General features: G+C 35.6%; 1 protein-coding gene across 8 annotated transcripts in view; it reads right to left on the bottom strand.

The window, feature by feature from the left end:
* LOC126917941 (small conductance calcium-activated potassium channel protein) overlaps positions 1–18,765 on the bottom strand; it is a 240,366-nt gene that overhangs the window by 13,904 nt on the left and 207,697 nt on the right. For all 8 annotated transcript variants that reach the window (XM_050725394.1, XM_050725395.1, XM_050725396.1 and 5 more), the window contains 5 exons: positions 12,612–13,033; positions 7,306–7,441; positions 2,889–2,999; positions 213–340; positions 34–103 (listed from right to left, as the gene is read on the bottom strand). In XM_050725394.1, the coding sequence (XP_050581351.1) occupies positions 34–103; positions 213–340; positions 2,889–2,999; positions 7,306–7,441; positions 12,612–13,033 (867 nt within the window). The remainder of the gene's footprint in view (positions 1–33; positions 104–212; positions 341–2,888; positions 3,000–7,305; positions 7,442–12,611; positions 13,034–18,765) is intronic.

The raw sequence follows: 18,765 nt of genomic DNA, 5'->3' as shown, positions 1-18,765 counted from the left end.
TAATTGGATTCCATGTTACTTGCGTGCTGGTACCTTGGCCATATCCGTGATGGTGTTGGCATTGTCCATTAATTTTCGCTGATCCATTTTCACTTTCCTGAGTCTGAAACGTTCGATATTGTGGATGAGAAATGTTAATCGCTTCTCGTTCTAGCAGAATTGTACAATGCCAATCAAAGCCAAATTAGTCACGTGTTTGTACATCGACTTACGCGTATATAGCCAGCAGGAATTTCCGCTGATGTGTTCGAACACGTCCCGGATTGACACGCTTCACCAGCCGAGTGTGCTTGTAAATTAGCCACGTCTCGCGCAACACGTTCGCCGCGGCGTTTTTCAACTGAAAGAGAACGGATCTCGTTATTCCGCGTTTAACTAACGGATCCCTCGCCTGTTTATTTTTATTCCCCTGATGTTCGATTCTGATGGAATTACAGTCGAAATGTTGGTCGAATAAAGTACGAGATAAATAAAATAAACGAAACAAGTCAAATACGATTGGAATCGTTTTTCAAACAAATACTCTTTTCTTGATTTTTACATAAATGAAGTTATTGCATTATTTTATCGTCGTGATATTTGATTTTAGCGAAATCGTAGCTGCGGTATCGATAAATTTTCGAACAAATGGAGGAGGAATCGTTTAAAGAAAATATACTCTTCTTGGTTTTTAAACAAATAAGAAAGTTAAATAAATAAGTTTTAATATTTGATTTTAGTGAAATTAAGGATGGAAGGTAAATAGATTTCGAAACAACACTCCTGGGCACGTTATAACTTCCTTTGCACGTCAATATACCAAATGTTTGTGGTAAGAACTAAACATGCTACAATAATCGATTTTATCGATTTAAGATAACCTCTGTCTTCTTTTTCTTTTCTTTTAATCATTTATACATTCTGCATTTATATCTCGTTCCGTCTCTAAACGAATCATGTCATCCACAGAACCCAAATCAAACTACAATTCCTCAACAAACAAACTACGATAACACCAATCACATTTCACGCGTATAATTGTATTTGTAAAAATTACAAACAGAACTTTTCAAAAAGTACGATATAATACTACTTTCTAGCAGCTTTCCTCGTTCGTGGTTAATTGGATAAAAGTTAAATATGTGAAAGTATTGATGAACCAAATTGGAACAATGTAATTTCAAATACATCCAATAATTGCTGAGAGGCGATCGAGATGATGTTTATCTTGATGGATGATAGATCTAGGACGAAATTATCTCGAAAACAATAGAAACAAGTTCTCATCTCTATCACCGATATGTGTAGATTAGGGTGTATACTTTTGAAAGAAATAGGAAGAAACGTTTCTGTCAATGAATTAACATCGAACAGCCTTGAAAGGAACACAAGATCCTTACTTCTTCAAAAATGTCTTCATTTACATGTTTCGACATTTGAAGGCCGTAAACTTAAGCCACCGCTAATTTTAACGCTTACAGAATATTTTAAACATTCGATTTTCCTTCAGAAGGATACGTCACGAACTTTCCCTGACTTATGATGTAACCGCTATCGTTGTTACTCCTTGATATTTCCGTGGTTTATAGATATCACCAACTATTAATTAATTCATTGGTTGTGACTAAAGTCTTCGATCGAGAGGCAGAAACGAGACGGCTGCCGTTCATATGCCGCTTGTCGGCTGCGACGAGACTGAATACTTCATAAGTAGCTTGAAATATACTCTGATTCGTTAATTGGCTTATCAAGGGCCTTGAAGTTCCCTTGAGACTCGAAAATATCGAAGGTTCATCGATTGAAATCGCGAAGATGGAACGAAACGTCCTCGATCTTCGGAGAGAAATGAATCGATTTTTCAGGTTACTATCGAGAGAGGTCTGGTTTCTAGCTTGCCATTTTTCTTTCCCTCATTTTTCATGTCTTCCCCTTCGGTGGATGACAGAAGGTCGATGCAGTTCTTGCCTTTTAAGATGCGATTCTCTTGTTCCAGGCTGGACGATCGATAGCGACACTCGAACCATCAAGAACGGGTAGAAATGACAATGACACATTAGATGGTCTGGTTGGTTCGCATCCGGCCTGGAAACACGAGCGGCGCTTCTCTTGTTGCGAAAGATTCTCGTACGTCAACATTGGCATACATATCATGGAGATATCGAAACTCTGATGTGCGAGTTTGCTCGAGTTTAGTGGTTTTTGGATCGTAAAGTAGAAATTGAATGTTTAAAGAAGGGTATCTACCTGACGTGTATTTTTGAGAAATGTTTACGATTGAAGGAATTGGCGGAAAAGAGCATTTTTCGTTAAAAGTATCGTTTTTTCTAAAAACTAGATAAATAGGTGATCATAAGATACGTATTTATGTGGAGGATATCGTTGTGAAATATACACGGATTAATAAACAACGACATTTGAAAATACTAAAAACAAGTTCATAAAGTAGAGTTCGATGTATCATACAAGCGTTAAATATGAACATATTTGGGGAAGTTCTCAACGAATAGAATTTGCAGGAAATGAAAATGTCGTCGTAAACCAAAGGTTAAATGAATCTCAAAGTTTTTTACACGAAGCCTGCATCTATATTTGCCATTCTTTTATTAAAACTTTTATAGATTATTTTACATTACAATTGGCTAACGAAGAAACATAAAATATTGAAACTAAAATAGATACAAAGTATTCAAATAGTCAATTATTTTGCAAAGCTATCTCTTCACTCGTATCGTTTAGTAAAATTCAAATAAAACGAATTTTATTAAGCATTCCTCACAAACGATACAAATACTGTGGATTTTGAAAATGTGCATGAAACATATTGTTTAATGTCACAAAAATTACCGAGATATATATATAGTTATAGACAAGAACAATCTCCGCGAGATGTACGAACAGGTGCGTCTTACCCTTTTCGTTAATTGCGTATCCATCATAAAGTTATGAACGTGCTTCTCCGCCCTGGTGAGCTCCAGCTTTCGGGAAACAACCGCCACCAGCAAGGCCGTACATCCGGCGCCCTAAAAACACCGTCAAACGTACCTGTGAAACTATTCACACTGTGTTTAATTACGAAACTAGCAATTCAGCCAGATATGAGTTAATTGAACAAAAATTCAGTCATCATCATTTTAAGAAATTGTCTGTAAATACACAACGCACTGTATGCATACAACGTTTGTCCTATTAACGCTACAAAAGATTATATTTTTTAATACTTTAACGCTGAAGCATTTTTACCACACGCGTATAAATATTAAATGATTAAGTATATTAAAAATTAACAATTATAATGTGTATTATGTTTTACGTTTCTACAGCTTTTAATTTTCCATAAACTGCATAGATATTTGCAGCTTGTATGTGAGTAAACAAAACTTTGATTACAGGAAATTACAGAAGATTTGACTGATATATTTCTACACTATTTATTTAAAAATATTCAGATGCGTATCAATACTTGAACTATTTGTATTTTATATTTACATTATACACTGTCATGTATCCATTTCGATTAATTTCATTTGAATTGGTCTGCTCCATCGTTAATGCGCTAACGTAATATCAAAATTCCTGTATTTTCGATGAAAGTTTTCGTAATTTTTCTTTTTCTGTAACATCGAAAAATATAATTTCGTCCTTTCGTTCCTTGTACAGGGGCAATTTTGCGAGGCCGCCATGTTTCCTACGTAAAAGACTTCTCTCAGGAAATTACTTCGTCTTGACGTTGTTTTCTCTGCGAAATTTTATCGAGAGAGTAAAGGACTCGAAGTAAAACGAATTTCGTAGTCTTTTCCTCGATTATTGCCCGTTTACGACTGTTTGCTAACTAACAGCAATGCGATGTAGCCGTCGATGGATTTTTATCGAATAAAAACTTTCCAAACTGATTGATTCTTCGGCCAAAGGAACTTTCTCAGGATAGAAACTCAACTTTTCTGTAAGTGGATAAAATTTCATGGTTCATCGGTTGTCGCGTGTTTCACGTTTGAAGTTACCCTATACAGAGGGTTCTGGGCAAAACCATGGCACAATTGACAAGGGGATTTTACGTGAAAAGCTAAGTCGAAAATACAGAATCAAACGTTTTCATATGACGCTTTGTTTTCGAGAAAGTCGACATTGAAAATTTGTTCCATACTGTATGCGAAAGTATGTAAAAAATAAAAAAAGAAACTTTTCCATTTAAAGCCCTGTTAAAAAAAAATAGAATTTAAACATGTTTAGTGATGAACTGGTGCACGTATATTTCGTAAATTTCCAAATTTAATTTTATTTTACATTTTCACTTTACTTTCACATACATGTTAATTATTCATATCTGTCCACTTTGGAATGAAGCAAGTTCCATAATATGTATCTATTCGATAAATTTTGAAACTCGATTTTCTCGAAAACGTAGCATCACACGAAAAGATTTCATTTTATATTTTCAGATTTATTCGTTTATATAAAATCATTCGAAAGTTTTTAGACTTCTGTGTGTTGATAAAAGTTCTTGTCCCCTCGTTGATAAAGTTACCACGTGACTAATAAGGAATTCTGTTCACGAACACATGGTATTTTGTCCCGATTAAAGGTGTAATCTTCTCCTTTCTGTGTCGGTGGAATTATATTCACTTTGCGGTAGCAATATCCCTTATTTGATTCCATTATACGTGTAATCTGTTTTTCTGGACACAAGAGGGACGCGAACATGGTATGAATCTATTTCGCTGCTAGAATTCAGACCACGAATTAGCGATATCACAATGTGGAGGATAATTCTTTTAAAATTTAGTAGCTGATTCTTCTCGAGTGTCGTGTTATGAATTTTTTATTTAAGCGGAAACCTTTACCGAAGATCGTAAACAACATTCTTTGAAGAACTAATGTTTCAAGTATGTCGTAAGTAGGGGAAATTTTTATATTAGATTAAACTTTTTTAATTTAGTTCGCTGTTATTCGAGTTACAAATGTTTGTGGAGATATATATCATAGGGAAATGGAATCTAAATAGAGATTTGTTTCAGTCATTAAACATTATAATGACTATCAAACTTTGAATATTTCCCCTAAATGTATAAACATCCGCAATCTAATAATTATTACTCGAAATAAAGATTTGAAAGTCCTTTTGTATTCAAAGTGGTTCGACATGCTGCATTTTTGAATCCTATATTATAAAAAGAGGAAAAAAAATGAAAATAAAATTTGGTGTAATATAATTGGTTGAATTTACGAATGAGCACTTCCCCATTTATACTCTCGCCACTGTACAAAAAGGATGTCCTCGTTCGAAAATAGAAGTTTGTTCATTTGTGATTAAAATTTCACTTGCTCGTGAGAAAAAATTTTAATAAATCATAGATTTTTACTTTGCCCTAAATACTAGGAATTAACACCTGTTACGAGTACATTGCAACAATTTAGCAATACATAAAAAAAGAATTATATAGTATACTAAAAAGTAAAATGTTAAAATATAAAGTGAAATCAAGCTATTTATTTATTCTAACAATGAGGAGCAACCGCTTCCTATAAATTTATCTAAATCATAAAATTATCTTCGAGCTCGATTAGTTTAAGGGGAGGCTAAGGTTAATTCGTACAAAAATAAGGCATGTTTTTGTGAATTATTTGTGACGACACAGTTAAAATCTCTTTATTAAAACCAATAGTACATTAAAGTATGACATTCGAAGAATATTGTATAAAATTTTCACGGAGAAATATTAAAAAATACGGCAATGGCAGTAATTATTCGGACGTGTCTCGGAAAAAAGTAGAATTGCTCATAACTTGGTGCTGGATCATCTGAAATCAAAAAATCAAAGTTCATTCGTTAGATAACAGTTTTCCCCAGGTAACGCTGGGAGGGTTTTTCGAAATTTCAATTTTTCACTTTCTTGGAACGCTTTGAAGGGAAAATTAGCCGATTTTGCGAAAATTTGGAACACTTTGAAGGGAAAATTAGCCGATTTTGCGAAAACTTGCGGCTAATTTTCCCTTCAAAGTGTTACAAAAAAGTGAAAAATTGAAATTTCGAAAAACCCTCCCAGCGTTACCTGGGGAAAACTGTTACCTAACGAATGAACTTTGATTTTTTGATTTCAGATGATCCAGCACCAAGTTATGAGCAATTCTACTTTTTTCCGAGACACGTCCGAATAATTACCGCCATTGCCGTATTTTTTAATATTTCTCCGTGAAAATTTTATACAATATTCTTCGAATGTCATACTTTAATGTACTATTGGATTTAATAAAGAGATTTTAACTGTGTCGTCACAAATAATTCACAGAAACATGCCTTATTTTTGTACGAATTAACCTTAGCCTCCCCTTAAGAGGATCATCCGATATACAATCAAATGAGAATCAAGGCGATAAACGTGAATATTACTGGACCATCTAGAATTTGAACACGTTTGTTAAGTGAAAAGGGAGAATTGGCCATGACTATTAAATTGGTTAACGATTCACAGCCATGAATGATCCCAAATCCGTGAATTAGCATCAGTCACAGTGAGCAGTGACAATAAGGAACCAGGCGCATTCCCAATGGAGAGATTGGAACACGCTGTCGCGTTTATCGTCACAAAGTGTCGCTTCGAATGCATCGTAACTGCACTTGGCGCGATGCTGCGATCGATAGCACTTGCTTTCCCTTTATACTGTCGAAACATGCTGAAATTTCTATCAAATATTTTTGACGAGAACCGGTACAGATTTCATCGGCATCTTCTTGTTATAATTGTACGAACGAGATTTGAATCTACGTTTCACGAATTGCCAACGATTAAAGCATAAATTTATAGGAATCAAAATGAGAAATGTGCAATGCAAAGAGAGAAGCAAGCAAATATACTATCGTAAATTTATAAAATTCCTATGAAATATAACGAATCGTTCATTTTGATTGTCTCAGTAATTTTAATATTAAATATACGTAATAAATGTATTTGATGCATTTTGAAATGCGAAAAATATTCAGACACTTGCTTATTTTTGATAAGACAAGTGTTTTAATTAAAGTATTACGGATAAAACGAACTGCATTGATTTTATTCTTTATAGTCATCATTTCTATGTATAGTACAATATAATAGAATATTATGACACGATCAATAGCATTTCTCTTTCAATGTGCCGTCCTCAAAGTAATGCGATAGATGTGTAAATCTTGCGAGAATTTTCATATTGTAATACGACTATGTTTCAGTCTAATATTTACTATGAAAATCTATGAAAGATTTTAGTTAACATGCTATCCCTAGAGAAATGCGGTAGGTGCATGCAAATCTCGCGAGAATTTCTGTATTAAACTTTGGATCTTGGCCTTACCATTATTCCAGTAGAAACGGCTATACCTCGACCGCAGTACGTGTTGGGCACGATGTCACCGAAACCGACGCTCAGAAATGTGATAGCAATGAGCCACATAGCATTAAGGAGATTCGCGTGCTCCTCGTCGTGAAACCTGCCGCCGTAAAACGAAAAACATGATAAAATATTAGTCGACGTTTAAATTAGGCTCCGATAAATAATCGCATCACTCGACGATTAAATGTTTCATTAAATACTTTATTTCATTCGCAATTGCGGCGAGATTTCGTTAAGAGATAACTGCAGACTACTCATTCTGATTTCAATGCCAAAAAATCGTTTAAAATTATATCGTATAGGTTGGAATTTTTCTTTTCGTTAACACGTTTATTGCCATTGACCATTGCCATTGGCCACCGGCGCTAGTGTAGTTATTTAACAATAAAATTTCTGCTCAATACAAATTGCTTAATACAAAGACACTTCCGATGGAATAATACATTTTTCCAGTGCAAATTTAATAGCAAAGAATGTATTAATAAATTGGTATCTTAAAAGTATTGTATAAAATTGTTTAAAGATATTTGAAGTTTTAGCTAATCTGAGATAGCTAAGAATATAATATAGGAAGAGGAAACGTTATGGAAAATCGTCGTTTATTAAAGTCTTAAGAGTCAGTAAAACAAGTCTGACCACGCATGGTCTTACTCTACTTTCACTTACGCTACTACCGTTCTCCTAGTCGCATGATGTGTTACATTTTATTGTACATTTTTATTGTACATTTTCTTTCTATATTTTAACTATATTGCATAAAAAATATTGTTTCTTTATATGTAATAATTACAAATATTCATTAGGTATAACAAGTAATTATTGTTAGACAGCGGATGTTACACATTTATAGAAAATTTACATGTACCGAAATAAACAAATAAATATCTTTTTATAAAATTTTCATAAAAATATGAAGTTGTATATCTATAGTCGAGAGACCATAGTTCAACGCAGAAACTATTTGTGTCGCAAAGACAATACTGACAACATTCAAATAAGTCTGACGCTAAAATTATTCTTTAAAGCTGTTCAAGGAAAAGTTCGTACTTTTCTTTACCTTTCTTCCCCTATATATTATATTTTCACTATACTTTCATGAGCCTGTGTGATATGAACGTATATCGACAAGAACTTTTCCAATGCTATGTATCCCTCTCTACTCTTACTTTCTTTTCTCATGACGTTCTTCCTCATACTTCTGAAAACTACGCGAAAAATTAACGAGCACATCCTTACAATACCACCATTATTCCGCGACCCTTCTAACCAGTTAATTGCCGAAGCTCGATTTTCGAAACCGTTAAACCGCATCTAGGCGATGCATACGCTCGTGATTTGCATGACAAGAGGCTGAATTAAAAAACGAATTACAAATGCATTTACTCGAGTTAAATTGCTGCTCGAGAACAAAAAGCCCCGAAAGATTAACGGCGCCTGTTATGATAATACCGCCGCTTTCAATCTCGTTTGTTAAAATGCGTACACGAGCAAACGAGGTCTTTTCTTCGACCGGTCGAATCCACGAAATTCATTATCGGAAATCGTTAACCGGGGTGGGACATGAGAATAACACGCGCCTCGACTAATCCTGCTCGTTAAACCGAACTCTTCTAATGGGACAGTTAGTGTTACAGCAGATTCCTTTTAGGGCGAGATCTCTTTTGCTGCTTGTCCGGAGCACGATCCCTGTACTCGAGAGATCGAAGCAGATTCATCGACTCGATATTTGGTACTTTGGTTCTGATGTCGCTAGACCTACAATCCCACGGTTTGTTTTAGTTTCCAATCGCGTTTTAGTTTCCATTCTTCGATTTTATCCTTATATTTTCATCGATTTATATTTTTTCGACATTTTGTTTATTGGAAATTGGATTGAATATTCTGTGTAAAAATACTTTCTATACTCATGTATGTAAAGCAAAAAAGAAAAAGGCAAATCGTACTGTTGTGATTAAACAAAAGATACAGTAGATACAAATGTCAAGAGATAAAAACGATATAAACGTAACGTGTCTTTCTTAAAAGTCATATCATACTTTTTATATTAGCATTACTGTTTTGTAATATGCATCCAAATATATTACAGCTTTGCAACTCTCCTTCAACTAATTTGTCAAATTATTAATTTTCTTTTCAAGAATTTTCAAATTATACTAATGCCAACGTTCCCTTATCTACGACGTTTCCAATTTATTCGACGTAACATGTTTAAACGCCATTAAGAGTGATTCCACCCGTCTCGCTTTATCAATTGAAGCACTTTTTTTAATTAGCTGTCGGTATTAAGGGACGTAATTGGGTTACGCGGGGAGGTGTTTTCGTCAAAAGTACGGTTCCCTCTCGAAATAATTGAAACGATAGAACGAAGATGGCGGAACGAGATGTGGGATTTTCGAAATCGAGCGTGGTACGTTGTATGCCTCAATAGGAGACAGATGGAGGAAGAAAACGTAATTGAGTGGTTGCTTTCGTAAGACTTCTTGCACTATTACGACTGCATGATCTACCTATTTGATAGAGGAATCTACCTATTTGATAGAGGAAGGTAGACATAAGAATCAAAATGTTTCTGGCGAATAGTTAAAATAAATTGTCGTTCAGTTTGAAATTATTGAAATAAACTCTAAATAAAATAATGAAAAGTTCATTTTCCAATTTATTTTGAATATTAGAATAAAATATTAGGTTAATGAAAAATGATTATATGAAATTCATTAAACCGAACGAATGATAAAATTGGATTAAATAGAACATCAAATCTCATTCGTTAAATATGTCGAATCTTATTACCATGTTTTATAATAATCTGCAAGAAAATATCATTGTTGGACATAAAGATCAATCGTAAAAGTGTGACAACAGAGGCGTGTAATTCAGCAATAAAAAAAAAAAATACGGGTAATCTTAAAAGTTTGAAAAGTGTCAAGCTATTGGCCGTAACATTTCTCATCGTTAAAAGCATCGAAAAGCGTTAAGGGTACTAGATAAGACAGGCTGAGACCATAAAACGGGAAAGGAAACACACGATCTAGCAGATTACCTACCGAAAGAAGATGATAATGTCTACTGCTCTAAAACGAAAATCTGCCATCGATATTGGCAACTGAACATCAGTGGTAGAGAATATTGACAGTTTATTAAGAAAGTAATATACTTGAAAAGTCGCAAATTCTTAGATATCTGCAAAGGCTATCTTTAAAAATGAACGTTGCTTAATAAATCATCATATTACTTAAGAAAAAGAATATTACAATTTAATGTCTATCTAGTGCATCGTATAGCTATTTCGTCGTGATATCTTATTACATCGAATTTTGTGTCGACAACGATCATGATAAAATGTAAGTAAAAACTGTAACGCGACTTTATCTTTGCTTTCCACGCATGGAAATAAAAAGATACAGAGAGTTTCCATTAGAGCTCTCTTTACAAACGAGTTTTACAAACGAAAAGGTTCGTTCCTACCTTGGATAGTGTGTGTAAAATTCTAATTCCGCAGGAAACTCGGACTTTGGGAAAACGAGATGAAGGGTAATGAAGGAAAAAGTAACACGAAAAAGACAGCAATAGAAGAAAATGACATTTTGCAAGTTCTAAGCACAAGAAAAATGTATTCTCTCTTTACATGAACGACAGTTTTACGAATAGATATATCGATAGATTTCGTGATTTCTTATTAAATATGAATCTCTCAGAAGCCAAACCGATCAATTACATTTTTCGTAATTAAAACCTTAACCTACGATTTACATTCGAGAATTTTGGGCCGAAAACGTAAACAAGTTCGCGCAGCCTTCGAGCCATTCGCACTACTTGTGTAGTAAGTACTATGGGCTATGCCCGTAATATTTACGTTTGCCCGTAGTTGTAGGTTAAGGGATTAAGTAAGTGCTCACCATGTATCGAAGTGTTTCCCAAACAGATCCACGTTGAACGTGTTAGTAAGCACTTCACCAAACAGACAGATTTTATTTATGAATCTTATCACCTTCTACGAATTTTTTGCTGCGATCTTCCCGGAACGTGTCTTTGTCGAAGCAGCGTTATAAATTCTCAGAAAATTTCATTGGCATCCGACTTGAAGAATCGGGAAGCTCTTTTCTTCGAAGGCAGGCATCGACCTCAGAAAGAGGATCGTGAATGAAATAGAAATAGAAAGAGAGAATAGCTTCGACAATACATACATGGACGAAAATTTAACTCGTCTCCCCTTCGTCCAGCACGGACACATCGAGATAAGGAAGAGAGAGAACGATAGTAGTCGGTGGATGTCTTATTTAAGGGCAGAAGACTGGAAGAGATCTATTCATCGGGAAGGGAAAGAGGAAAAAGTCGAACGAAGGTTTTATCGAGAGCAACGACGGGAAAGGAAAAAGAGAAAAAATCTGAAGCTATGGCGCTTAGTCGCGCGAGAGACTGGCGAAGTCTTATATTGGCCCGCAAGATTGATCGTTTCGATGCTCTTTACGATTCCCTAAATCGGCTCCGCTATTTACAGGAGAATTTAATTATACGCGTCCCGGCAATCTCGAGCCCTGTAGTAAATCCTTCATTGTCGTTTTAACTACCGATGCCTACGTTCCAGTCTCTTCGACGTTCGAACGTTAATCGCGAAGATCTACGTGTTTGTCCTGTATGCGTTATTTAGGGTCTCACAATGTTCGTAGATTGTGTATGGATTATGAAATGTGCAATGGATCTATTTCTTAATTTACATATTTATGCACACTGGCTCACGAAAGTTGTATTTGAATACTTTCATTATATGTATATTATACGTGTTTTATAAAATATTTCGAAGTTTCAAATGGTAAAGATATAAAAGGGGTATCTTTCTGATAGCAAGGTATAAATTAAAGGACGACAAATTTGATTTGGTTTCCTTCTGTAATCTTCTATCATTACATTAGTCGATTTATATGTTCTTGTTATCGGTTAGTATTGGAGGAACGATCGAAGGAGTAAAATCACGTAGCATTGTGGAAAATATTGTATGGAATTAAAGCGATATTGGTTTCAAAAAAAATAAAGGACTGTGTAGTTTACAACAAGGACGACGAGAACTCACAAATATCTGTATCTGAGAGTTATTAACTTCAAAAGAAAAGAATTCTAATTGTCGAATAGTTTGTTTTTCTTGATTGCTATAATATTGATGTTTCGCATGTAATACGTATATTTTCCTAAAGTCTGGCCAATAACATTACGTATACTTGATGTGAAATTAAACACTAATTAAAAATAAAAATAAAGTCTAATTGTTTTACCTCTCGCACTGGCGTAACGTCCACGAGGCGATGATCCATAAGGAGACCATGAAGACTAGCAACACGGTTCCCGGGCAGATGGTCATCAGAGTCTTCAGGACGAATCTGGTGTTGAAGTTAATACGATTCAAGGCCCCTATGCTGCGCGACGAGGCGTCCGTGAACAGCTTCGAGTGCAGCAGCATAACACGACAGATGAGGTAGAGTCTGAAGAACATCGGCAACGATAGGATGACATCGTATGGCACCCATGTCGAACCGATGTTACCGCCCTTGTTTGCCAGCTTGGTCGTCCACAGGAAATAATCTTCCCTTGGGATCGGATGGATCGCACAGATTAACAACTCGAGTGAAATCTGCGCGATCCTCTGCCAGGTCATCGCGATCCGCCAATCGTCCGCGCAGTTATCGATCATGAACAACTGTTGACAAAAAGAATTACCCTTTGTCATAATTGGTTATGAAGATAATGATAATTTTTCTCTATTAATTAGCGAACACGAATTAACTGATCATTCGGATTGCAAATCTTTCAGATTATTTACTTACAAATTACCTATCTATTTAGTTGCTGTAAAAAGTAAATTATATTATTTTTATATTTTAAATTAAACCCAGCTTCATCGAAATTCAGCTGTTTTTATTAATCTTGAATTTCATAACAATAAAAAACCAATACTTTTGGAATATTCAACAAAGAGTCAAGCATATATGTACATACACATACATATTTAATATTAAAATCAAATAAAAATAGAGGAGATGACAGTACAAAATTGATTGACATATATTGAATTTTTAAATTATTTCTCTCTAAAAGAAAAAAAACGTTTCCTTTCTACTACTTTCAATAACAATTATATATTTCAATGGGATTAAAAAAGAAACATGTATTTTGTAACATTTTTTAACATCTTTTAACATTTTTTTTTATTTATAACTATAAGATTCGTTGCATGATATTGTATAACCAGGATACAAATAATGTTATTTGAGACATCATTTAATCATTTACGCGTCACTGGAGCCTAGCAGGCAACTTGACGCTTTCGAATGAGATTATCATAATATGACAAGATGCACAGCCATGAAAAGCATAGTTAAGTTACATTGTATTTTCCTATATGCTGGCATGTCGTTTCTCGAGCTTTCCGTTTTTTCGTGGCCAGTCTACGGTGACGTTATACCCTGGTTTACCATCCTCATGCGACGTGATATCACCGACTTGCCGAACCGCTCGATAGGATAAATATTTAATCCTGTCGTTACTTTTCAACTCGGCTCAAAGGGGAATTTGTGGCCAGGTAAAAGGCGCTGAGAATGCAAACGATATTTCACTCTCAAGGTTAAGCGCATCGAAAAGATCGAAGGCAGACTACTACTTTAAGAGAGCGAAATATGTACAAACCGGTTTCAGTTAAAGAGATAAAAACCGATTGGATTGATTTTTCCATATCTTTTTACTCTTTCACACAGAAAATAGATTTCTCGTTTTCCAGTTAATGGTAACGCGTGTTTGATACTGGATATGGTAAAACAGGCTAAAAAGTGTAAAAATAAGCAGGAAAGTTAAAAATACAACGCGAACGGTTAGAAAACATTGAAATTCTTGGAGTAAAGACATTTTTTGTACAGAATTGTTTTTATACTTTTATGTAAAAAAATGATTTTATCTTTTTTATTCAATATTCGATATTGGAAAATAGCACGATAGAACGAAACAATTTGAGATAAAGAGAAATATTAAAAAGAGTAAAAAAGTTTACGATCAATCGAAAAATTCTGGGTACCAAGAAATTTTCTATACAGAATTCTTCTTTTATTCCTTCATACAGGAAATAGATTTCGTTTTTTTTAATTTGACTGAAACATATTACAAAAGAAAATTAAAAATATAGAGAAATATTAAAGGTAGCAAAAAAAAAAAAAAAAAAAAAAAACAAAAATCGAAATTCTCAGAAGAAGGAAATTTCTTTACAAGAAATCGCGTTAAGGGAGAGATTCACTAGAATGACAAAGGTGCGAAGAAAGGTTGTGACAAAACAACCATCGTAAAGCTTGCGAAATATTGCCGATAATGTTTGCAGTGCATCGATTCTTGTGTTTTACGAGAGATAATTCGTTCGTGGGATAACGATGGTTCGAGAAATCCTGTTCTTCGCCCGAGCAATCTTCCCAGTTGGTATCGATAAAACGAATTACGACAGTTACGAAGAGATCGTAGCGAGGTTGCACCAGGGTGACGGAGAGAGCGTTCGTATTTCAGCGCTCCTTGTCACTGGATTCCACCCTTGGCATGGCAAGTGTGTTCTGCATTTTACAGTCAATTTGTAACACGATACCGGCTTACTATCATCACAGGGAATACTTCAACTTTTAGCCATTCTGCGTTTTGTAGCACCAACAGTTGCAGTTTATTGCTCTGCTCATTGTAAAAATATAAGACGGTGTACACTGAACGAAACCATTCGTAAAAAGTTTAGTTGTAAAATATCTCCTGTTTTAATAAGAAGATGAAGTCATACGAAAGTTTATTCATAAATATGACAAAATATCAATACAATATAATGTGTATAATAATAATAAATATTAATATAATTCTTCAATATAACATTTTATAAAACGCGAAAGAACATAAGTAATCGATGTTGTTACATAAAATAGCTTTTAGTTTTAATTTCATTAAACAACTAGGCTGTTTCCGCATTGTCTACATAATTCCTTCTCTCTTTCGATCTAGCCGTATCATTCTAATTACATGCTTATAGTATTCAAGCAGACATCCTTAATATTCCAACGTTCACGATAATCAATATCGACCGGAAGAACTTGCAGCGGAATTCAAACAACGTAACAACTTCGTCGGATTTTGAACTTGAAGACACAAGATAAGAGCAAGGAAACGGAAGCCTTCTTAAAACATCACACAAGATCACAGCCTCTGTTACAAAAGTAAAAAGAATTAATCTACAACTTTCTACAATCAATGATTCTTACTATGAAAAGGAAACACGTTATAAGTCAACCTGGAATCCCGATCAAAGGCAAGACATTAATCTCTCTGTATCAAGCATGAAGCCATTAATCCTTCTCAACTTCTCTCCAATTCCACTTAGACCTCTTCATTCGCGATGCAATGACGGCTACTAGTCATGAACTAACATCTCTGGCTTGTTGCATGCTTTTCAAGGCTATCGTCGAGGTTTTCCATTGAAAGTCTTCAGTTTACAGGACGTTTCATCGTTATCAAAAATCGATGAGAATTCTGGCAACTGTTAGTTATCGAGCATCTCAATTTCCTAATAACGAGAGGAAACTCGAGCAGCGAGGGATTCAGAAAGATAGAGAGACGAGGAAAAGGGTTGAAGAGCGAGACAGAGCGAGGCACCGGTAGCGAATCGAAAATCAATAAATTTGAACTTCGCTACGAATCATGGGACATCGCGACGCATCACGCTTCCAGAGAGATTGTCTACGTCGATCAACGTGCTGCTCGAGGATAAGCTTTTCATTTCGCCGAGCGAAGTCAGGTGATCCGAGCAAATCTGCGCATGCAAATCGTTGATAAACGGCGATCAACAGGTGCTGAAAGGTCAACGGGCCATTAGGCTCAAATCCAAGCGTTCGCCACTAGGAAATGCGGACCTCGTTCTCATTCGTTTACATGGCGCGGCGCGTACTTCGACGCTTAAAATTAGACCGCTTCTCCGCCTCCCTATTTATCCCCGGACCCTATCCCTCTCACTTCTCTTTGTAACGGGGAAACGTTTCATTGAGAACTGGTAATTCAACAGAAACGTGTGCTCGGTCCTATTACGTGACTTGCTTCTGTCAATAATAGTTTCGCGTTGCATCCTGGTAAAGCCGGTGTTGCTGATGTTTGTTTGATAGTTTGGTGCTTTGCGAACGTTGCAGGGCATCTTCGTTAAGTAAGAAACATTAATCTTTTACAGTCGTATGTCGCCACAATGGCAGCATTTAAAATTTGTTTTTAAAGTCAAGTGACACGATAAATATTTATTAACTCAAAGTTGCTTCGATCACTTGGTAATGCCACCAGAAAAGTACACCGGCTACGAAGATGTAATCGTGATTGTTAGAGTGTGTTTGGAATTATGAGTAGCCGTTCGTTTATGACACGGGCAGGCCCATTCCCTTCTTTAGGAAATTCCGAATTACATGTCCTCCCCAAGCTGTAAACCTAATAACTTCGAGATTAGGTAAAACCTCCGGAAAATGTCCAGTCGGAAAGGCATGATGGAAGGACGAAACCCAACGCCTCGTAGGGAGAATCAGCAATGTAGGGGGACAGTTCATCATCAAACATCGTACCGTGCGGGTGAAATACTTCACTCTCAACAAGATCTTAACGCCGTGTTCATAACATCAAACGTTGCCTTTATACAACAAGTGCAAATAGAGTGCTAGATTACTCTAACACTCGATCTATTAAACCTCCTCCACCTTGAGCGTTAAGTCATTCGAGGTCGCGATATCGACCGACCGGTTTAACCTGACCGGTTGCTCTTTAGTCGAGAATTTGCAACAGAGTAGAGATGTATGTTTGGCGAACAAAAGTAATATCTGCCACGTGACATTTTCTATTAAGACACGAAAAGAGGAAGTTACAATTGATGAAATATTTAAATTGTTGATCCGTGGGACAAAGAATCTGCCTTCATAACTGTGACGCTGCATCAAAGTATACCAGGACGATCGAATCTTCGGTCAAGAACTGTCGTTTCAACGCGAATATTAAACGTCAGAAAATTCATTCTTTGCTTGGAGGGCGTCTCACAGTTTCCCAAAACCTTCTTTTCGGCCGAGTTATTACGCTGTCTGTCATTCGATGCAACGTTCCCGATACACAGTTATGACATAGTGCGACGTTTCGTTCCGAATTTTCAGCGAAAATATCGGGGACAAGTCGACGAGCTTTGTATGATATCGAGTGACCGTTGGCAACATTGTTTTCTTCTTATTCCTTTCTTTTTCAATAAAAACATAGGACGGGAAATTCGGTCTGTTTCGTTTGGTGGTATAACAAATTTTTCTTTTATTTCTTGCGAGTGACGTTAATATTCGTGTTGTTGAACAAGTTAACTGGAAACTTAGGAAATATCATGGTTTCCATGCTCGCCTTTGGAATCTGCGTTTATATTTTCTATTAAAACTCACAATATTACCTTGAAATAGTTGTTGAATCCTATTCGTTGTACTTGGACAAAATTCTAGTGTGGTGGTATAGCGATGTTATGAAAACTTTTGCAAGTTTATGTTTTGAAACACATTTTGGAATAAACCAAATGATAAAACTTTAATTTCGGAATGACACATAAAATATTTTAACTAAGAAGGGCAGATTAATGTTCGAGTATTTATAAAAGTCTATCGAAAGACATTTCTTTAATAATTAATAAAAAAACTTTTCCAATAACTTGATAATATTTTAATTTCCCGTGTATATTTCGTAGCGTGATCTGTACATCTCTGTCAACTTAACAGGAAACCGAGCAAATTAGATCGGCAACATTCCTAACCACAAAATTCTAATTGGCAACGTTTCGTCGCAATTAACAAGAAACTGTAAAGTCGGAAACACATTCTTTCTGCACTTCTTTGATGTATCCATTAAACGTGCAAATACGACTGAGGATACGAGGAAACCATGAAACGTACTTGACCCCTAAAAATAATCCACGAAAGTAGAAACAGCAAGGATTGTACTATGAACCGCGTTCCTGGCCGATCTCCCTTATGAATGTATATCGTTTCAGGACAACTTGAGCTCGCTTATACGACCACAGGTAAATCGGCTTTCATGCATGCCTTCCGTCGACATTCCGCCGTCTTTTGCCGAGGATTACGTCGTAGATCCGAACGTCCACCTAGCATTACGCTTAATTAAACAATGAACGCCTGAACATGATACTGTTAGGGTCAACAGAATGATTTAACATCGTGGCGCTTATTGCTGGAACAACTCGATCATTTCCAGTCAACTGATGAACAGAAGGGTGGATTTTTTATGATTGATTACTAATAAGAATAACTGAAAAGTAGAGAGCGGAAAGAAAGTAGGAATATTTTTGGATTCTTTATTGGACAATGCGTTTCAGTTGTTTACTTTTGCTACGTTTTACTTTTAGATTCA

Source organism: Bombus affinis, chromosome 6, assembly GCF_024516045.1.
Source record: "Bombus affinis isolate iyBomAffi1 chromosome 6, iyBomAffi1.2, whole genome shotgun sequence".
NCBI classification, from domain to species: Eukaryota; Metazoa; Arthropoda; class Insecta; order Hymenoptera; family Apidae; genus Bombus; species Bombus affinis.
Note: the sequence above shows the minus strand (reverse complement) of the source record. Positions and strands in the feature narration are given on the sequence as shown.